General features: G+C 38.6%; 1 protein-coding gene across 1 annotated transcript in view; it reads right to left on the bottom strand.

The window, feature by feature from the left end:
- The window catches only part of GLI3 (GLI family zinc finger 3), a 282,260-nt gene that overhangs the window by 83,551 nt on the left and 177,046 nt on the right, over positions 1–21,663 (bottom strand). Inside the window, exons 6-7 of the mRNA XM_089532565.1 lie at positions 19,843–20,045; positions 8,117–8,263 (exon numbers count right to left, since the gene is read on the bottom strand). Of these exons, the coding sequence (XP_089388691.1) occupies positions 8,117–8,263; positions 19,843–20,045 (350 nt within the window). The remainder of the gene's footprint in view (positions 1–8,116; positions 8,264–19,842; positions 20,046–21,663) is intronic.

Here is a 21,663-nt window from a genome sequence, read left to right as displayed (position 1 = left end):
TGAAACCGTGCAAATGCAAATAGATAAATAGGTACCACTTTGGTGCAAAGCTAACAGTGTTCCATGCAGTCATGCTGGCCACATGACCACAGATTCATCTTCAGATAAGGCTGGAGATTGGTTACAACTAGACATTCATGTCAAGGGAAAATCTTTACCTTTAGCCTACCTGAGAGCCAGGAGAAGACTCTTTTGCAACAGGAAGTCAATAGGAAATCATTGTTGGTATTGTGAGAAAGCAATACCCATGCCAAGGATGAGGAGTATTTGTTGTCCTCAAAGTTTGACAAATGTTCTTCAGTCTCAATTGCTGGTATTCTAACTGCAGTAAATTAGCTGACATTAAAGGGAACAAAATCCCTTTGTGCCAATATAAATTGAGTCTCTGTGGTCCGTGAAACTATGCAAGTAGATGTAAAACTTAACAGAGAGGATCAAAATTAAGGCAGGTGCTAACTGAACATATTGGTGTAGTGAACAGATTGCTTGTCTGTAACTATGGTTTTTCGAGTAGTCACCTGTCAATTCAAACAATGGGTGTTGGTGCCACGGATCTCCTTAGTTATGTGTACGCTACAAACATGCAGACATGGGAAGAAAGGGTTGTGTGAATTCACAGATGACCACTTGAAGAGCCACAGTTACAAGCAAACAACCTGTTGTTCTCCTTTGAAGCCTCTGTGAAATTACACAAAGGGTGACTGGCCAGATAACTCATCAGGAGGTAGGATTCACGTCAAGCCAAAATAGAAGATAATATAGCCCCACCAAAGGAAGCATCATATCTTGTACATCATGTATATAATAAGCAATCTAACTGAGACGTTACGACCATATAACTGGTTTGCACAGTTCTTGAAGAATAACCTCTCTAAAGAAGGCTGTAGAGGTGGCATGAGTTGAATGAGACTTGAAATGCTCTAGCTCAGGACATTCCGCCAAATGTGCTGCTGGAGAAGGGTGCTGCTCATCACCCAATTAGCAAAACACTGCAAGGAAATGGGATTACTTTCCTGAGCCTTGCATACACCACAAAAAAAGTCTCTAACAGGAATGGAGAAGTGCAGTCTGACAAATGTAAAAGGCAAGAACTCTCCTAATATCCAGGGAATGGTAAGGTCTGTCCAAATCTGAAAAGGGATTGGACATGAATATGGATCAGACTAGTCCTTAATACATGTGAAAAGAAGAGACAAATTTTGGCAAAAAGAAAGTACTTGGATGAAGGACAACCTTATGAAAAAAATAAGGCACGGTGCACCAACTCTTAGAGCAGTCAACTCATTTGCTCTTCTGGCTGAATAATGGCAATGGGAACTGCTGTCTTGAACTAAAGCCAACAAAGGTCTTTAGTAGCAAGAGATTCAAAGGGAGGTCTCATCACCTGAGTGAGCATTACAGACGAAGGCCAGTGAAAAGGTCTCACAGTACAGGGGAGTTAAAGGTGATTAATTAGGGATCAGAGAATGGACCAATCTCTGGAGCCAACCTTGAAGAAAAAGTTGCCAAAAAGACCTTAAGATAGTACTAAATCAGTCCGAGACTGAAGATACAGCCAAAGTTCCATAACATGCCTTTGTCACATCCTGTCTGGAGCATATCGGCAACTTCAGATGTCCTTGGAGGAAATATATTACTTAGATCTACTTCAATTTGGTTTCAGACCAGGGTATTAATCTGAAACAGAATGGTTTGCCCTACTTTACAGAGCCGTTTAAAGAAAGAGGCATCGGGAGACTCCTGTTCAGCCCTACAGTTGTCATGCTGTGGGTGCTCCAAGATTCCATCTTCTCTCCCATGCTGTTCAGTATCTATATAAAGGCACTGGGTGAAGTCATTACAAGTTTTGGAATTTGGTACTGTCAGTATGCTAATGACACTCAGCTCTACTCCTCCTGAGAATCAGAGAAACAACCTGCTATAGATGGTGCTGCAGTCTCCCTGAAGGAGCAGCTGTGTAGATATGGAGAAGCCATAGATCCATCTCTGTCAATAGAAGTAAAGGTATACATCTTGGCTTAGATAATCAGTCTTTCCTGGACAGGAATAACCTAGCCAAACTAGTTCATCCACTGATAATATCATTATTATACCAGTGTAATATACTCTATATGTGGTGAACATGAACCAGAAACTACAGGTAGTGCAAAATGCAACAGCTACTGTAGATTGCTGTTTCAGATGAAAGAATTCTTAATAAAAGCTCACAGTTTTTCTAAACACGTGTATTACTTTCACAAGTTGCCTTATATCTTGTTTCTTCTCCATATTCATGAAGCAGTAAAGGAAATAGAAAATTATTCAAGATTGCTACAATATGATGATGATGATGATGATGATGATGATGATGATGATGATGATGATTAGCAGTAGCAGCACAGCAGCAACAGAAAAAGAAGCTTTGGTATTGGTGTTACTATTTTATATCTCACCAACAACAACAAGGAGAAAAGGCCCTGCCAGGAAGAATTTGCAATCCTAAGAGTCATTTTTTAAATAAAAAAGCATTAAAGGAGTTACTTGAGCAGAGAATGACCAAGAGATTGATCGAGAGTAAAATGAAAAGGGATCACATGCCATTTTTCTCAGCAGAAAGCTGACTTTCAACACACTGTAATACTGACTGCAACTCTTGGGTATGAAATGCAAGCCTGGGCATTCCTGTTGTTGTCTTTAGCATCTTAATCTTGGCTTCCTGCTAATTGTTTTGTTTTTCCTGCTCTCATCTAAAATTCTGACAAAGAAGAAAGGGGTTTCTTCAGCATGATGAATTGGTAGGACATTCAGATTCCTACTTAATGACAATTAATTTACTGTACACCCATGCAAGTTAAGATACTTTTAATTAGTTTTTACAAAGTAAAAGGCTAGCTTCATCCTCTATTTAGATAAAAGCACTATTGCCTGACTAAACAAATTCTCATCAAAGAGAGACGGTGAGGCTGCATGACCTCTCCACAATTCACTCTTAGCTTAATTCTCTATTTACTGTTTAAAAACAAGCAATTTGCATAATACCACTGCATGTTTGTGTGCATTTTAAATACAGGAAACAGTCTTTAATTGAAAAGTTGCTGCTGTAATGAAGCTCAAATGTGTGATCTCAACTTAAGAAAATGCTCAAACACATGTCTTTGTTCAGCTCAGCAGAAGGCCAAGGAGAAAGAGCAAAGTTCTTTCCTCTTGCTGCCCTGGCCTGAAGTCTCTAACACACACACACACAAAGAGAGAGAGAGAGAGAGACACACACACACAGTTAATCACCACCTACTATGAAGCACAGCAAAAGCAGAGAGGGAAACGCAAAGCACTTTCCAATGAGTTGCTTGGCCCAGCTCTTGCCACTTTAGCAGTCAGCCATTCCATAGAGGCAGCAATGAGAAACAGCAAAACTCCTTCTATGGACCTGCATTGATGTGTGTGTGTTTTGTATTTCTCTTCCTGGACAGCTTGGAAAGTCACCTTTTGTAAGAATGAACATGCTGACATGCTGAAACTAGAGTATCCTTCTACCATTGTTCATTAAGAATGGCTCCAGCATGACATTAAATTCATTTTTCTTAAAAGTGACTTTGCATGCTTTGCTTCTAGATAACCTTGAAATGTCGCTCTGTCTCTCTAGGTATACATACATAGATTCCTGAATCTGGTTATAGGAACTGACATGGCACACTATATTTAACATGCTCTCTACAAGGAATGTAGAGATATTTGAGATACAAATAAACAAAAACAAAAAATCCAAATAACCACCTTCCCATATAAAGACTTACTGAGCATACCCAAAGCTCTGGAAGCACTTTTCATCCTTCTGAGTTCATAAGGAGTGAAACTTTTGTTCTATTGTCCCAGATATTACTTGAGGTTTGTATATGAGCAACTTTCTATAGACATATTTTCCTACAAGCCCATTTATTACAGCAGAGAAGGAAGTAACAAGTCAATGGAAATCAATGAAAGAAATAAAGAATGAGATGCATATGGGTCTTCAAACTAGACTCCCTATCTTGAAAGGCCTGGGCTCCTAACTATGCACAATGAGCTTCACAAACACAAGAGATTGTGTCTTTGTTGTTGTTGTTAGCTGCCCCCGACTCATCCCCAACTCATGGAGACTCTGTGGATGAGACATCTCCAAGCCAATTCTATCTTTAGAATCTTTAGAACTTATCTAGTTCTTTCATAGCTGCCCTTCCCATTCCTGCATTCTGTCTTTTGGGAAATAGGATTCCATATAAGTTAACCGGGGAGGGGGGGGGGGGGGAATCAGCATTTGGCAATAGCTTTGCAGTCCTGATCTGGCCAAGCCAAATGTACTGCAGTATTCAGGAACATGCATCAGATTTTGTAGAACCTTTTTCCTGGCTGGATCCACAATGATTCACCTTACATTTATTTTGTGACACTAAAAGTTTAGTTTCTGGTACTTACTGTTTACATCTCTGGGACATGGAAGGTCTTACAGGAATTCTATACCATCTGTACTCTAGGCCTACCCCACTTTCCATGCAGATTCACCCAGGAAATAGTGAAGGCTAAGACCAATCACTTCATGCTACATTCATCCCAAACACATGCCAGGTCTGAATGGATCAAATCAAGTCTTTAGGATAAATGCCTACATCAATCCTAGAGCAAACTAATTGCCTGATCTTCAGTGATGAAAAACATTCTGTCAATCCAGAGCACATTCAGAGAAGAAATCATCTAAATTATTCCTTCACTTTAATTTATTTATGGCATCTCTATTCTTTTTAAGTAGACTGTATAAAAATGCAATCTGCATAACAATATTTTGAAATTATTGCTGAATACCCTCTCCTTGGCGACCTGACTGGCTTCATCTCAGTGCCTAATTAAAACGCTGCTTTTTATCAAAGCCCTTGGGTCTAACAAATTTGAACAAATACATACAGGTACATGACTTTAAAACAGTGGTTCTCAAACAGTGTGATGGGACCCTGGGGAGGGGAGTGTAAAAGCTGCTCAACAGGGACATGAAACTTGGAGGCTCTTTCTCCTCCTCCTCCACTTCCCAAACTTTTTCTGACCTGGAAGAGAAGAAAGGAGGGTGCTTGTAGCACTGACTCTGCCTTAAGGAGAATGAGAAGGAGGAAGAGAGAGGGGAAGCTTAGTGGATTGTGGCCTCTGACTGGGACTATTTTGAGCCACTACTGCTTCTCCTCCCACCTATTTATTTCCAGCATTTATTTCCTCACCTTTCTCCCACAATGAGATTCATCAGTGCCCTGAGAATGAATGTTTCCATGTTACTGTATATGCGAGACAGTAAATGTGTATGAGTACAAGAAAGAATGAATCTGCACTGCAGAAATAACACAGTTTGAGATCAATTTAACTGTCATGGCTCAATGCCATGGAATCTGTAGTTTTGGAATCTGTAGTTTTCTGAGATATTTAGCCTTCTCTGTCAGAAAGTTCTGGTGCCACAACAAACTACAGTTCCCAGAATTCCATAGCATTGAGACATGGCAGTTAAAGTGTTGTGAAACTGGATTATTTCTGCAATGCAAATTCAGCCTGGGTGTGATCATATCTAGAGCAGTGGTGTGGCTCCGTGAGAGACAGTATATGTAAAATTTATACATATGTTAAGTACTGAATTTATTTAAACAAAACTGTCCTAATATTAACCATGTTCTTTCTTTTTTCTTTCTTTCTTTCTAAAATGTTAAAATATGAATATACATGATTGTGTGAATGAAAATATGCAAACTAAACAAACAAAATATTTTGATTCACATACTGTGTCAAAGGGAATCATGAAGTCTGCATGTAGATGTAAAGAGGGTCATTAGGGCAAAAAGTTAGTGAACTTTAAAGTTAATCCTCATCCAATCCATTACCAAAAACAGACAGTGGCTTGGTAATGATACAGCTTCCTTAGAGTTAAATAGAAAGGAGAGAGAGAGTTGAGTGTCATCAGCATACTGGTGATGCCAAACCAACTTCTCATCAGTTTCGTGTATGGAAAAGAAAACAGAACCCTGAGGGACACAATGCAGTCACTGTGTCAAACAAGAAACCCCAGAACCATCTTCAGAGTTTATCTATTCATTTAGGAAGGACAAAAGCACTATAAAATACTGTCCCTGAGTCCCATCCCTGAATGATACCATAGATGATAGAATCAAAAGCCACGGAGAGGTTCAGCAGAACCCACAGGGACACATCACTCTGGTTCAATTTCTGGCATAGGTCATCCAACAAGGCAGCCCAAGCTGCCTCTGTCCCCTAGATCTGGGAGGCCACAACATGCTTTAGAACCATGGTGGTGAACCTGTGGCATGCATGCCCTCTCTGCCAGGCAAAGCCATCTCTCAAGACATGAGGCGGTCACAGCAAATAGGGGCAGGGGTGCGCGCTTGTAACAGCTCCTTGCTGCAGCTCAGTTTGCCTTGGGAAAATCGAGCCGCAACAAGGAAGGGTGGTGCAGGCAGAAGTTCCATCTCTTCCAGGTGGAAGGCTTGTTCTTTCCGGCTGGAAAGCCAGAACCTTGCTACGCTATGGAATTCTGTGAATTCATGTCTCCTATTTTATTTCTTTATCCTTCTTCAACGCTTGCTCCTCAAGCATTGCTCCTCCTTTGACATTTCTTAACTCAGGGAAGAATCATACATTTACTTTTGGATTGGTAAAACTTTACTGTTAGTGAATATTTTCACATGAGAAAGTGGAATAACATTTTTTTCAGTGTAGTGTCTGTTAAGATAGGTAAAAAAAAGATGGGCTGAATGCCAGGGCAGCCACATGCACTGGGCCCCCATCTGGTATTTTACTGCTCCTTTTTGGCCTAGTTCTTTGGGAAAGATGCAAGTCTGGAGTGGTTTCCCTCTGTGTTCAGGGTGTGAATCATCTAAACGCTATGCCCCAAACCTGGCTAGAAACCACATTTTTCAGACAGTCTGTTTTGGGCCATAGACACTTCCAAATCTTATAATGTACTGTATACTGTTTATGTGTTGAAACACCCAACCCACCCACTGTCTTCCCGTTTTCTAAAAATTTATAATTTAAAAATGTTGATGAAAGTCACTTTCCCCCCTCCTCGTGCTATTTTGAAAAATGGCATGGGCACTACTGTTAACCGGACCCAAACTGCTGCATACGCATAAACCGAGATGAAGAACAGCAAAAGGAAACAGAACTGGTAAAGGAAGACCTACCTACTCTTAGTTTTACTCTATGGCATGGAATCATGGACTAACAAAGTTACCCTAAAAATAGAGAAGCATCTGAAACATGGATTTATTGCATCATGTTAAGAATTTACAGGGCCAAGAGGGTAACAAATAAAAAAGTACTAAAAAGAGTACACAAATACGAAGAAATCCTAAAAACAGAAAACTGGAATATCTATCATAAAATGAGAAATGAAAAGTATAGTGTGTTGTCTTTGATTAAATGAGAGAAGAAGGATAGGAAAAGGAAGAGCCTCTTTGATGAAAAGTGTTTGAGATTGGTGTGAAAGCAATACAGCAACTTTGTTTACAATGACCACATTGAGAGTTTAGCCATTATGATGTGAGACCTCCAATAAGAAAGTAACAGAATTAGAAGGAGAAGACTACTCTTACTTCCTGGTTCATGTGTCTATGAGTGCAACCTATTATCAGTACTACTACTGATTATTATTATGACAATAAGAGCAACAGCAATAAACAGCAACTACAGTCCACAACACACTATAGAAATAATCCAGTCTGAGATTTCTTTAACTGCCCTGGGTCAGTGTTAGGGAATTCTGTGAATTGTAGTTTATTGTGGCACCAGATGTCTCCGACAGACAAGACTAAATGCCTCACAAAACTACAGTTCCCAGGATTCCCTAGCATTGAACCAGAGTAGTTAAAGTAGTCTTAAACTAGATTATCTCTGCAGTGTGTTTTGGACTAACGTCATAATGTTGGGGAAACATCTCAAACTTAATATGGGATTTGGCCTTCAATGAAAATGCTTAAGTCTCTGAAAAAAACTAATGGCCATTTACATTTTACATACAATGGTTCTATTCTGTATTTATCTTTTCAAAATAAGTTTATTTCCAGCAAATTCAGGAGCTTCAATTAATTTAGTCACATCATTTATTACTTACTGTCCATAGCATGGAGATACTCCATATGAAGGGCCCCAGCTCCTGCTGTGGCTGCTGAAGGAATGATGTCTGCATATGGGCTGCGCTGGCCTGCCAACAGAGCCATCTGATGATAATATTCTGCTGGACTAACTCCAGCATGTGGCACTAAAAACAGAACATAAAAAAGAACATTAAATGACATATGGTAAACAGGAAGCAACATTTTACTGCTTTTCTAACTCCCCTTCCCCATGACAATTGTTGCCTCTATTCTGTGTCTTCTAAATCTCATCCAAGCTGTGGTGTTTTTTCTGTTTTATTCCATGAATGTACAGAATTCACAATTTTAAATACTAAAAATGTTTGTCATCAGTTATTGTAAGGGTCCTCTGAAACAAATATTAAAATCAGCTGTGGTCCATTTATGTCTCATCAATTTCAAAAACTGTGAACTTGTTATGGATCCCCTTCAGTGATTTCATTTGCTATATGTGTTTGTAAATAAGTCTCATTGATTTGAAAGGGGGATATATATGCTTTGGACTGCTTCCTCCAAAGCTTAGACGCAAGTCTAAGATGATCTTCTGAGGACAGAAAAACTATTCCCTGACACATAAAATCCAAACAATTTCTCAGCAGAAGGCTAAAATGGCAGGCCTTACTTTTAAATGTATAATTTCTGTTTTGAAGGTTGAACTTGTGCAACAAAAATAGCAAGAAACACTCCAGCTACCTGGACACTGCCCCTCAATACATGGCCATTCTTTGGATCCCAGTTGATGTCTTTGTAAATTCACATTTATATAGCAAAACTTCAAAATCTAGCTTTCAAAACTGGGTAAGAAATGTTTCAAGGGATTAAATGTGAATTAAAAATGTCTCAAGAACTTTTAAAATTGATACTTTTCAGTAAAAAACACAAAATAAAAGCAAAAAAACCCTCATACCACTTTACCTGACATAAAATGGTGAAGAAAAACATTGGGGTAAAAACTCTTACAGGAAATCATTGATTTAAACCTTTTACTGTATTAGACAACTGTGGTATCTTTTCAGACACACTTAAACTACTTCCTGAGCTTTCTGACATAAGTGTCTGGGTTAACTAACAATAACATTAACTGTAAACTTTAAAAGGCAAGTCTGCAGAACCTGCAAGGGCATGAAGTATGAAGATAAATTACACTACTAGCATTCTTTACCCTGAATGATGTTTAACGTTTGAAAATAAGAAAAACTTGGACAAGAAGCTTGCCTTATTGTAAGATGTCCACAGAAAAATTATTGTAAGAAAGGTTCTCTGTTTTAGAAGCAAGGAGGATTTCATACTTTGACTTAGTGGCGATAATAATTCAAGGCTTAACAAATACGGTATATGATGGTGTGAATGATGCTCCCCTCCCCCTGATTTCCTCAACCCACTTTATTAAACCCAATTTCTCTATTATGTCTAAACTGGAGAATTTTGACAGTCATTTAAGGAGCCAGAAAAATAACTTTGGCACCCATTTTGCATTATCGTTGTGGCTTGTTAAGTGATATTAAGCCAGGGTTTCCTTGTTCAAACCTAAAAATTGTCTCCAGCTTAATGAAACTCGGGAAACTCAGCCAGTGTGCAGGAGAGCAACAAAGGAAGGGGGGATGAAGGAAGAGCACTCAGTTCCAAGTAGCTCAACCACAAAGCCTTGAATGATCCTTTAAACAAGGTCAATATTTGCTGGGGTTCTTCAGTAAGATTCTGAGTAATTACCTCCCCCCCCCAAAAAAAACCCACCACAAAACACCCTTTCCTGAAGCACAGTTTTCCCACTACTACCAATCTTCCTTTGCAGTGCACTGGTGAAATCTGGAGCCTGCATGCATTTTGTGTAGGATGAAGTAAGACCAAGCAAGCCTGACCTACCAATCACCTCGATTGTCATGGACAGAGAGTCGGGACATAAATAAATAAATATTATTATTATTATTACCTGCATATTATGTACACTGCTAAAAAGTTTCCCCTTCACAGTATAAACTGTGTAAATCCATCATCTTTTTATTCCTTCTTGATCATCCAGTGTGTTCCCCTGTTGGTCATATAGTAGCCCACTCTTACTTTACATTTTCTCTTTGATTTCTCAGATCTTGTGGAATATGCCTCCTGTTCTTGCTTTGTTGTTGTCCTGTCTAGGAGGTCAGCTAGCAGCAACATACTAAGCAGAGTTCATCAGATAGATGAGAAAATAGCAGCCCCAATTATGTACAAGAGTTTACCAGACAGGTGTGTACCATTCTCTGAGTCCAGGCTGTCCAGAGTTTTAGAATACAGCAATAAATCCAAGCTGTCAATCCAAGGGAATGTCAGATAGCTTGGTCAGTCAACAAAGTAAAGTCCAAGGTTCTTCAGAAACACAGGCCAGGAATCAAGAGATGAAAGTGTTGCTTCCCCCAGAATGTATGGTTGTCAGCAATAAGTTCCCAAGGGAGGTGCTGGAATAGTTATGATCTGGCAGCCTCCTGCAGTCATTGCCTGATGAATGGGTGTTTCATGCTAAAGTGTTCTGAACATCGTATCCCCTCTTTCTTCTTTGTGTTTGTCTGTGGTAGGTATTATTGCTTCCATGCCTGTGTGCTGTAGCTGCTGGGGGTTGTCACCATTTGTTTCAAGCACTGGAACATCCCCCTGTCCTTCTGTTTCCCTGTCTGTGTCATAGTCTGAACTTGGATCCTGGGAACAAGGCATGAAGAGCATTCAGGTTGTTCTGACCCTATTTCTGTCCCCTTTTACTTTTGATTCTTATCTGTCCTTAATTGCTAGTAGAGTTTTAACTTTCATCTGGTAGGGCTTTTCTTTCTTTTTGGCTAGCAATGTGATCTGTTTGCATCCTTCTTTCACAATGTCCCTGTCTTCAGTCCAGAATACTTCTGCTTCTTGGTGAGTTAGGCTTAAGAGTGCAAATCTATTTTCATGTCATCTTTAAATTCTCAAGGAATGTATTTTGGTAAAGAAATTACCCAGGTTGTATTCTGGTAAAAAACAAGTTACTTAATATTCTTTAGTTTTACTCTACTTTTTGTTTTTCATGGTTTGTGCTAAAAATTGCTCCTGATCTTGTTTATGCAAAAGAATGGAGCTTCTCCATTTTCTGTTTCCAGCTGTGTAGTCAGCTGTCTGTATCCATGGATTATGCATCAACAGATTCAACCATCCATGGATAGGAAATATTTGTTTTTTAAAAAATTCCAAAAAGCAAACCTTGATTTGCCATTTTATGTAAGAGGAACCAATTTACTATGCCATTATGTACAATGGGAATAGAGCATCTACAGATTTAGGGATCCTGGAACTAAAGCTCAATGGATACCAGGGGCCTACTGTAGTCTGTTTCTGCTTTATATTGGTTAGTAAGTTATGCCCATGTATACAATTGCTTCTTTGGTTGCCTGAAGAATGTTTCTGAGATGAACAAATTGTTAGCTCCACAAAATCAGTTATGCTCCTTTTTTTCATTTCTTGATTCTAGGCCAAACTCTCTTACAATCTTTGTTTCTGCTCTGTTTCCTTTTGCATTCCAATTGCCTGCATGTCCTGTTCTGGTGGCTGATCAATTTCAAATCTGAGGTACATGACCTGCAAACCACCACCACCACCCCATCGTTTTCTGCCACTTACAAATAGAGAGTCTACATTCTGCCTGCAGTCTCCTGCTGGTGGAGACCACTACCTTCACTTGCCAACAATCACTCTCTCCCCCTTGCTTTCCTGGCACACAAACCAGCCAGTGAAGGATGACTTTTTCCCCTTCCAGTGGGTTCTCTCTGAAATATAGAGAAAGATACCAAGGGAGCTTTTCTGGGGTCTGCTCTGGCAATACACTCATCTTAACTTCCCAGAAGGTCATTGGCTCCTTTTCACCTTGGGCTTCAGGATCATTTCTATGTTCTCCTGCAACCTCACTTTTCTCCTTGTCTTGGCTCTTTTCCTCTTCACTTCCTCAGCCCCTGGAACCACTCAGATATTTGAAGGGTGACTCCCATCTACCTGCTGTCACAGTCCCCTGGACTTTCCTGGACTGTGCTAGCAGCTCCCTGTGCTGCTAGCAATAGATGACATCAGCAGCAGGGGCTGCTGTGGCTAGTAGCTTGTTCAGACTCCCAGATGCAGCATGGTACACTGTACCCTTTTGTATGTGCCTTCCTCCTATATCCTTTTTTATCAGAGATATTTATACTGAATGGCAAAATACTCTCATTTGTTATTTATTTCATTATATTTCACCTTTCTTCGAAAGAGATCAAGTTTGCATAATTCATGCCTCACTTTTAACTTCATAACAACCCTGTGAGTTAGGCTAAACTGAGAGGGAATTATTATTATTATTATTATTATTATTATTATTATAGTTTATTTCTGTAAATGTACACAGCACTGTTCATACAAATGATCAAATCAATAAAAATAAAACCTGCCAATGGCGTACAATCTAAAACAATGGTGTACAATATAAATTAGCCAAAGACTGTGTAAGTCAGTTCCACAAAGGAGTGGGGATTAGAGATCCCATCTGTCTTTGTTTTTGTTGTGTGCTTTCAAGTTGTTTCCGAGTTATGGTGACCCTAAGACAAACCTATCATGGGGTTTTCTTGGAAAGATTTGTTCAAAGGGGGTTTGTCATTGCCTTCTCCTGAGGCTGAGAGCATGTGACTTGCCCAAGGTAACCCAGTGGGCAGTCAAAAGTGTTAAGCAGACATAGGGTGCATCTACACTATAGAAATAATACAGTTTGGCACCACTTTAAGTGCTGTAGCTCTATCCTATGGAATCCTGGGATTTGTAGTTTTGCAAGGTTATTAGCCTTCTCTGCCAAAAAGTGCTGGTGGCTCACAAAGCTACAAATCCCAGGCTTCTGTAGGATGGAGCCATGCCAGTTGAAGTGGTGTTTAAGTGCATTATTTCTACAGTGTAGATGTACTCATAAATTACTCATTCCCATAAAAAGAACAGAGAAAATGAAACCAAGAGCAGGAATTACAGTGATCTAATATTGTACTTCAGCATTTTTCAGGTTATCTGATATAGCATTTCCCCCCTAATCAATACACCAGAAACCAGAATTATATTTATGCCTATTGGTTACAGCTGTTCCTTTCTTTCCCAGAAACTTGTACATTGGCATTGGTTTATAAACCACTGTTTTTTTGGTAGAACTGCAGTACAGAGTCTTACGTAAATGTCTACATATTATATAGTTTTTTGAAATAATAGAAGAGGAGGAATATATGAACACTTTGCCTTAAACATTTTATTCCCCATTCTATAAAAAAGATTTCACTTCCCACCTCAAGTTTTCCTGAAAAATAAGGCTTCAGGAAAAAAGAAGGGACATCTTCTTTCCAAAGTTTTCCACTATTTTTCCAGGCCTTCAGATGTCTAGTTAGTTGAAAAATACCAACAGGCAGTAAATGAACATCTGCTTTTTGGTGCTTTTAATCATAACCACAAACATCCCAACAACTTCATGCTGTATTGTGACTGGTTGTGATTATATTTTGGGGCTCTTGCCATCACCAAAATTATAGTAAACAGCTTGCACAGATACTTTATGGATGTGTCAGTGCCTTCTCATTTAAAACTGTGCCCAACAATTCATCCAAGGGTTTAACCCTTGTGGCAATGAAATGCTTTTCCAGAAGAACTTTCTTTCTTTTGATCACAGTGAAAATCTTGGTGACTTGTACCACAATGTGCAACATCCTTAAATAAAATATACAGCAGAGAAAAAAAACAACCAAACAATGTGTCATCTGTTATAAAACTCATTTAGAATCTTTAATTTTGTAGTGGTCTTTTTCTTATTTTTCCTCACTGGATACAAAAGAAGACTAGAGTTGACTCTCAAAATTTGTGGCTTTGAGTTTTGAGGATTTGATTAATATGTTCTCTCTGGGAATCTCTAGATCCTCCAGCATGACTGCAATAGAGTCACACTGGAGGACCCAGATATTCCTAAAGAAAACACTTTTCTAAGTATTTGTAGGTCTTCCAGAATTATTGTATGGTCAATGTCTGTGGATTTAGATCACAGAATTGTGCTGGAGGATCTAGAAATTCCTAGTTTCTTCCCTTGGGTTAAAAAAATAGTGTGTTTTATTTGTTTTTTTTCCACTTTTACAGGGATCCTAGGCCCCTAACTCTCCAGAATGTGGAGGGCCCACTGTAATTTATGGTAACTTACCATATATTGTACAATACTTATGTTAATATCTACTGTAATGTCATATGTGTTAGCAATGAGTCTATAGTGCACTTGCAGCCAAGCAATCATTATATGTAAATGAAATAATTCGCATAAAATATAAAGCTGTTGATTGTGAAATATTGTAAAAACTATGTAACACATATTTTATATTACTGATATTTAAAAACTGTTTTTGAACAACTGCAAAGGTAATGCCATAACATTATTTATGGAGACCTTAATATAACTATAAGGACATTAACAAATGTTTTAAGCAATTGCTAAACTTTCTTTATCACTATTACAAATGCCCTGCATATGTAATGTAAGTTCTGATTGACAATAGGTCATTAAAATTTATTCTCATAAGAACAAGCACCCCTAAGTAATGGATTATCTGTAAAAGTATATGTTCTTATATGTAAGGATTAATTAGTTACGGTATTATCCATTTGGGTAGTGCGTACAGCTCATTTTTCAAATTCAGCTAAAGGCAGATTGTCTGTTTTGTAAATGTGACATTTTCACGTGTGGTGGGAAGGACTTTTCCCTTAATTGAAGCAGTATATTAATTGTCATCCATAAACACTACCTAAGCTAATTTGACCCATGATAGCTCAATTTAGCAGCAATTACTATTCTAAATACTGAAATGGCAATTTTATTTCTGTACAGTCAACAGAGACCAGCATATGTGGTGTGGCTTTGTTTTGTTTTTTGCTGCTGCTGTTGTTCATTCCATTGAAATTTCTAATTTTTCCCTCTCTTTTGAGTGTATAAATCATTAATTACTACTAAGCAGAGCTTGGAAAGATTTTTTTAAAGTGTTTAGCTATAGTTATGTCAGACCACACATACTCTACATATAAAAGTATATTTAGACACAATTACAGTTACTCTGCAAAGACTGAAGTTACCTTCATTGTGTTGTAATTGTAATGCAATGTAGTTTAGCAACATTTATTGCTAAAATGAACTACCATATATATCCACGTTTAAGTGAACCTCGTGTGTAAGATTTGAGGGCCAAAATTATGGATTTTGATATGACCCATGGATAAGTTGAGGGTAAAACTTGGTGGCATGTAACAAAGCAGGTAATGAACAAAGCAAAAGAAAACTATGCCAAAGCACTTACAAAATTCCAGCACACATAACTGTTTGCATTCACCTTAAAGGCTGATGGATATGGAGGGAACTATGATACAGTGTGCCCTTGCCTTATATAAGCAAATTGCACGTATGCTCGAGCCCCAGTGAAAATAATGGGGCTTGTGAATAATGTGCAGTGCACAGGCACGTACACCATTGTAACTTCCATCGTGCAGCTTTCAGCATAAGCTGAGATCTGCATAAAAGGCTCACTGTAATTGGATAATGCATGGTGTGTGCAATGAATATGGGACGACAATGTGTGCATGGGGCAAAGGAAACATGTCAAAAAGGATGTAATGGCAAAAGTTAAGATACAGCATTAACTCTTATAAAAAAGGAATCATCTCCCTTTCTGAATAGAATGGCAAAAGGCAAGAACGTAGTCGTGCCAGGAGAACCTAAAAGGGTGTACCCACACTGCAGAAATGAAGCAGTTTGACACAAATTTAGCTGTGATGACTCTATCTAACAAAATCCTAGGATTTGTAGTTTGGTGATGCACCAGAGTTCTCTGAGACACCAAGGTGAATAACTCACCAAATTACAAATCCCAGGATTCCATAGCATTGAGCCGTGTCAGTTATGGTGTCAAATTGTTTTATTTCTGCATTGTGGATACATCCAAAGAAGCACCAACCTTCTCTATTCTCTTGGTGCTCCTTTGAGGAGAATTGTCAGAGTCACTACCAGAGCCACCATTTTCTCACCCAATCATTCAAAAAGGCCAGAAGCAGCACCATGGTGGAGAAAGTGGAGGGTGAGGTCAGTGCTTCTTTTAGGTTCTCCCAGGACAGACTAGGCTCTTTTGCCAATCAAAGAAGGGGATGGTTCCCTTATCTAGAATTCCAAAATCCAAATACCTGTATTCTAAAAAAAAACACAAAAAAAACAACCCTTTTTTTCATGAGTGGCTGAGACAGTGACATCTTTGCTTTCTGATAGTTCAGTGGTTACAAACTCTGTTTCATGCACAAAATTATTAACAATATTGTATAAAATTACGCTCAGGCTATGTTTATAAGGTATATACAAAACATAAATGGATTTTGTATTTAGACTTGGGTCCCTATGTCACATAGACTTTTGCTGAGAAACCAGACCAAATATGCCAAACAGATACTGGGCAAGAACAGTAGTGGCAGGTGACACTGATAGAGGATCTCTCATATAAAACAACAGTGGCACCATAACTAGCGTTTGTTGATACTGCCAAGAAAGACATATTGTAAAACCCTTTTGTGTGTCTTTTACCATGACAATTCTACAATGAGACAATCCAAAATGAAACAGAAGATACCGCCAGAAGATTGCACTCCCACGTTGGAAGTCACTCAACATACTACAGCAGAGGACAACTACAATTAGCGCTGTGGCTTATGAAACAAGTGGATTCACTGAATGGACATTCAAACATAAAAAAATCAATTTGTACTATTAAGCCTAATTGATCAGGAACACTAGAGACTCCATATTGTCAGGGAGGAATAAAAAAAACTGCACCCAAAAAGAAAGAGAAACCTCAATGGATGACAGAAGGAGTTCAAGCAGTTAAAGACAGATGAAAAACAAAAGTAAAAGGGGACAGAAACAGAATTCTGAACACAGTTGTTCAATGACTTGTGTGAAAGGACAAAGAACTACCATAATATTCAATGAAGATAAATAGAAGATGAAAACAAAAAGGGAAGAACAAGAGACCGCTTCCACAAGACCTGAGAAAGCAAACAGAAATTTAAAACGAGAGTGGAAATACTATACAACCAGCAAGGGAACACATAGGATCATCAACAAAAATAAAAAGATAATGGAAACAATAAACAGAAGAACTGTATAAAAGAAGTGAAAGGATGACAAATTCATTCTAAGAAGCATTTGAAAATGAACCCACAATTTTACAAAATGAAGTGAAAGCTGCACTTTTAGGAGAAACAGACCACCAGGAACAGGTGGCATACCAGTACAGCTGTTTCAAGCAACAATGTCAGAACCCACTCAAATTCTTACTAAAATCTGTGAACAAATAGGGAAAACAAAAGAATGGGCACAGATTGGAAACTCTGAATATACGTTCCATTCCCCAAGAAAGGGGACACCAGGGGCTGCACTAAACAGAGGACAACTACATTGATCTCCTTTGCAAGCAAAGAGATGTTCAAAATTCTACAGCATACCATATATGAAACGAGAAATGCCAGAGGTCCAAGCTGCGTTCAGGAAAGGAAAAGGTACTAGGGATCACATTGTAAACTTTTGTTGGATAATGGAAAATAATTTTAAAAGAAAACCTGTGTTTTATAGATATATCATGGCCTTTGATTGTATAGATAATGGAAAACTATGGGTTGGTCTTAAAGAAATGGGTGTGCCACAACATTTGATTGTATTAAGGACAAGAGGCTGCCATCAGGGCAGAATATAGAGAAACGGAATGGCTTCCAGTTGCCAAGGAGGTCAAGCAAAGCTCCATTTTATCGCTCTGTCTTTTCTATGCTAACATATCATATGTAAAGCAGGATTAGACTGGGAGAAGGGAGACATTAAAACTGGAGGAAGTAATGTGAACAATTTAAGATATACAGATGACACCTTACTATTAGCAAAAAATAGAAAAATCTTGGAATGATTACTGAAAAAAAATCAAGGGAAAAACTTCAATGGCACATTTACAGTTGAGTAGTTAAAAAAAATAATGACCACAGAGGATTTACATAACTTTAAAGCAGATGATGAAGTCATTGGAACAGTTCAAGATTTTCCGGCTCAGTCAATAAGCAGAATGGAGACTATAATCAAGAAATCAGACAAAGACTAGGAACTGGAAGGGCACCTATGAAAGAACTAGTCAAGATCCTGAAGTGTAAAGATGTATAATTGAAAATCAAATTTGGGTTGTTCATGCCATTGTATTTCACATTTCTATGGCTGGACAGTGAAGAAAGCTGATAGGAAGAAAATCAATTCATTTGAAATGTGGTGCTGGAGAAGAGTTCTGCTGATATTGTGGACAGGTAAAAAGACAAATCAATAGGTCTTAGAGCAAATCAAGCCTGACCATTGCTAAAAGCCAAGATGACTAAGTGGAGACTGTCGTACTTTGGACATATCATGAGAAGATTGCTTGGTAAGATAGATGGCAGAAAGAAAAGAGGAAGACCACATTACAGATTAATAGACTTAATCAAAGAAGCCATGGGCCTGAGTCAGCAAGATCTGAGTAGGGCTGTTGAAGACAGAGTGACTTGGGAAGTCTCTTATTCATAAGTTCACCATAAACAGAAATCTACTTGGCAGAAGTGAACATGAACAACACAATTTAACTTAGTTTTAATGGACAAAACAATCCTGCAAGTGGAAAGAAACAAAGTAGCAGATGTAAGACTGTATCCCAAGCCCTTCCACCTTGTGCCAGCCATGACAGGAAATGTGTTTTGAGGGTGGTAGCTGTACTGGAGTCTTCAGCCTAGCAGGTCTGTACATCACAGCCCACCACCATCTCCCACACACAACCTTTATGGGGCTGTGTTTAGCTGAACTAGTTTCAGGTCTATTATCAGAGATTGGATCAGGCCCATCTGTGGCTTTTGATCCAGTGGATCTGAAGTCAGCTCCTTCCCTGTTTGGCCCCAGAGACCGATGCTAAATTATACAAGAAAACTGTTGGATAGTAGTTTTCCATTCCTACAGCCAACAATGCACAAACCTAACCCACTTCAGCCATCAACATAAAAGGTGAAATGTCTTCTTAATCTCATTAACAAAGCGGGAATTAGAGTTGTTACATCAGATTTGTCCAACTGCTTTCAGTGAGATCTAGTGCCGAGAAAATTTAGCTGCATCAGATAAATTAATATGATTGGAATTAGATGACCACAACTCTAATTTCCTAAAGACAAATGCACCTTGCATCTCATCAAGAAGATCTGTTTCCCAAGCATTATACCTTTTAAAATTACATAAAATGGAACCGTAGTGTTCCAAACTATCAAGACAGGGCACAATAAAACTTTTATCACATTTTTTAAAAAAGAGAGTGGAGTTTCTTTGCCAACTTCAGGAATTTTTCATTCACACTCATATAGCCTGGATAAAAGGCACATTGCTTCTATCACCTGTCATAACGGCAGGTGAAAGAAGAAATAAATATACTTCAGTTTTTTAATTTTGAATAAGATGGTACTTTTGGTTGATGTTTCAATGAAGTGTACAAATGACCGGCTATAGGCTGATGAAGTATTGAAACATTTATGACATAATAAATGTCTGACAAATCTACTGCAGCCGATTAGAAGAAGTGTAAGAGATACTTTGACAAGATTAATGTAACTGTTGCCAAAGTGACAGCAAACAAGAAGCCAGTCGGAAACTCACCATCTGTAGGGCTCAGTCCTCGAGCTGCTGAGATCATAGACAGAGAAGGACTGCTGTGCAAAGATCGGATATAGTCCATGTAAGGGTTAATGTATGGATGAGGTGGGCTGAAAGGAGATTCTGATGCAGCAGGATTCCTGTGTGGGGATATTCTGATGAATGGTAAATCTGAATATGTTGGGCTACTTGACAGAGCAGAAGGCCTACAACAGAAAGAGAACAAAATATAGCCATAAAATGTATATTCCTTTCCAAGTACATACAGTCTGCTCTTCTCTAAAGTTAATTGATAGCTGTAGTGATGCCCAAGCTATTACACAGACAAACTATGCATTGATGTAGATTCTTAGAAAAACTGGACAACTTCGGGTGCATTCAAAATGATAACATACACCAGATTCAGATTCAGCAAGAAAAATCCTTCTGCATCCAGTAAAGGATCCCCTAACTAACCACATCTGTACTGCAAAGAGTGTAGGCTCATTCTTTTTTATACCATGAAACCCTGATCCCAAGTGTGGGCCAAACATGTTTCGAACATTTTAAAAAGTAGCAACCTGCCTGGCACACACCCTTGCTTGGGGTGACAATATCAAATATCCTTGCCACATCAGTACCCAAAAGCTATGCAGAGAGACCATTCCCATTGGCGAAGATTAGATCATCTGCCTCATCAACTTGCTCCCTCTTTCCCACAGGCAGTAATCAACACTGTTCCTTTCTCCAAGTGGGTTTTGAAGTTATATACTCAAATGGGGGCCCCAATTAATGCTTTTTGGATCCCCCACCCATCAATTAACATAGCATTGACACGATAAAATTATGGGCAACAGCTGAGAGAACCACTGAGGGCAGTAAATTCCCTTGATCTTGCTGACTTTAGGAATATTGAAAGAAGGCTTTTTTAGAGTTGGGGAGTCTCAAGGTAGGGTGTATAGTCATTAATTAGGCAAAATAACTATATTAAAGATGATTTGTATATGACACCAGTTACTACAGGATGAGTATCCCTGATCTGAAACACTTGAGACTAGAAGTGTTCCATATATTGTAAAAAAATTTGGATTTTGGAAAACCTGTATTTGTATATACATACATAATGAGATATCTTGGGGATGGGACCCAAGGCTAAACACAAAATTCATTCATGTTTTATGTACATAACACCAATCCTGATTATCAGAAGATTGGGAAGGTTGGCAGTTCGAGGCCTGAGTGCTGCATGATGGGGTGAACTCCTATCACTAGTCCCATCTTCTGCCAACCCAGCAGTTCGAAAGCATGCAAATGCAAGTACAGTGGACCCTTGTTATACGCTGGAGTTTTGTTCCAAGATCCCCCGTGGATAACAAAATCCATGGATGCTCAAGTCCCATTAAATATAATGACATAGCAAAATGGTGTCCCTTATTAAAAAAAATGGAAAATCAAGGTTTGATATTTGAAATTTATACTTTTTTGAACATTATCAAATCGTGTATGCTTGAATTCGTGTATAAAAAATCAGTGTGTAAGAAGGGCCGACTGTAGATAGATAGGTACCACTTAAGTGGGAAGGTAATAGCGTTTGGTGCAGTCATGCTGGCCACATGACCACCAGAGCAGTCCTCGAACAACGATGGCTCTTTGGCTTAGAAATGGAGATGAGCATTGCCCTCTACAGTCGGTTACGACTAGACATTCATGTCAAGGGACTACCTCTACCTTTTATAGACATAGGCCAAAGGTAATTTTTTTTAAAAAATGATAAGTTAATAATGTTTTAAATACTTTTTTGCATGAAACAATATTTGTGTATACTGAACTATTAGAAAGCAAAGG

The sequence above is a fragment of the Sceloporus occidentalis genome, unplaced genomic scaffold, assembly GCF_023333645.1.
Source record: "Sceloporus occidentalis isolate IW3139 unplaced genomic scaffold, rSceOcc1.0.p SCAF_7, whole genome shotgun sequence".
Classification (NCBI taxonomy): domain Eukaryota; kingdom Metazoa; phylum Chordata; class Lepidosauria; order Squamata; family Phrynosomatidae; genus Sceloporus; species Sceloporus occidentalis.
Note: the sequence above shows the minus strand (reverse complement) of the source record. Positions and strands in the feature narration are given on the sequence as shown.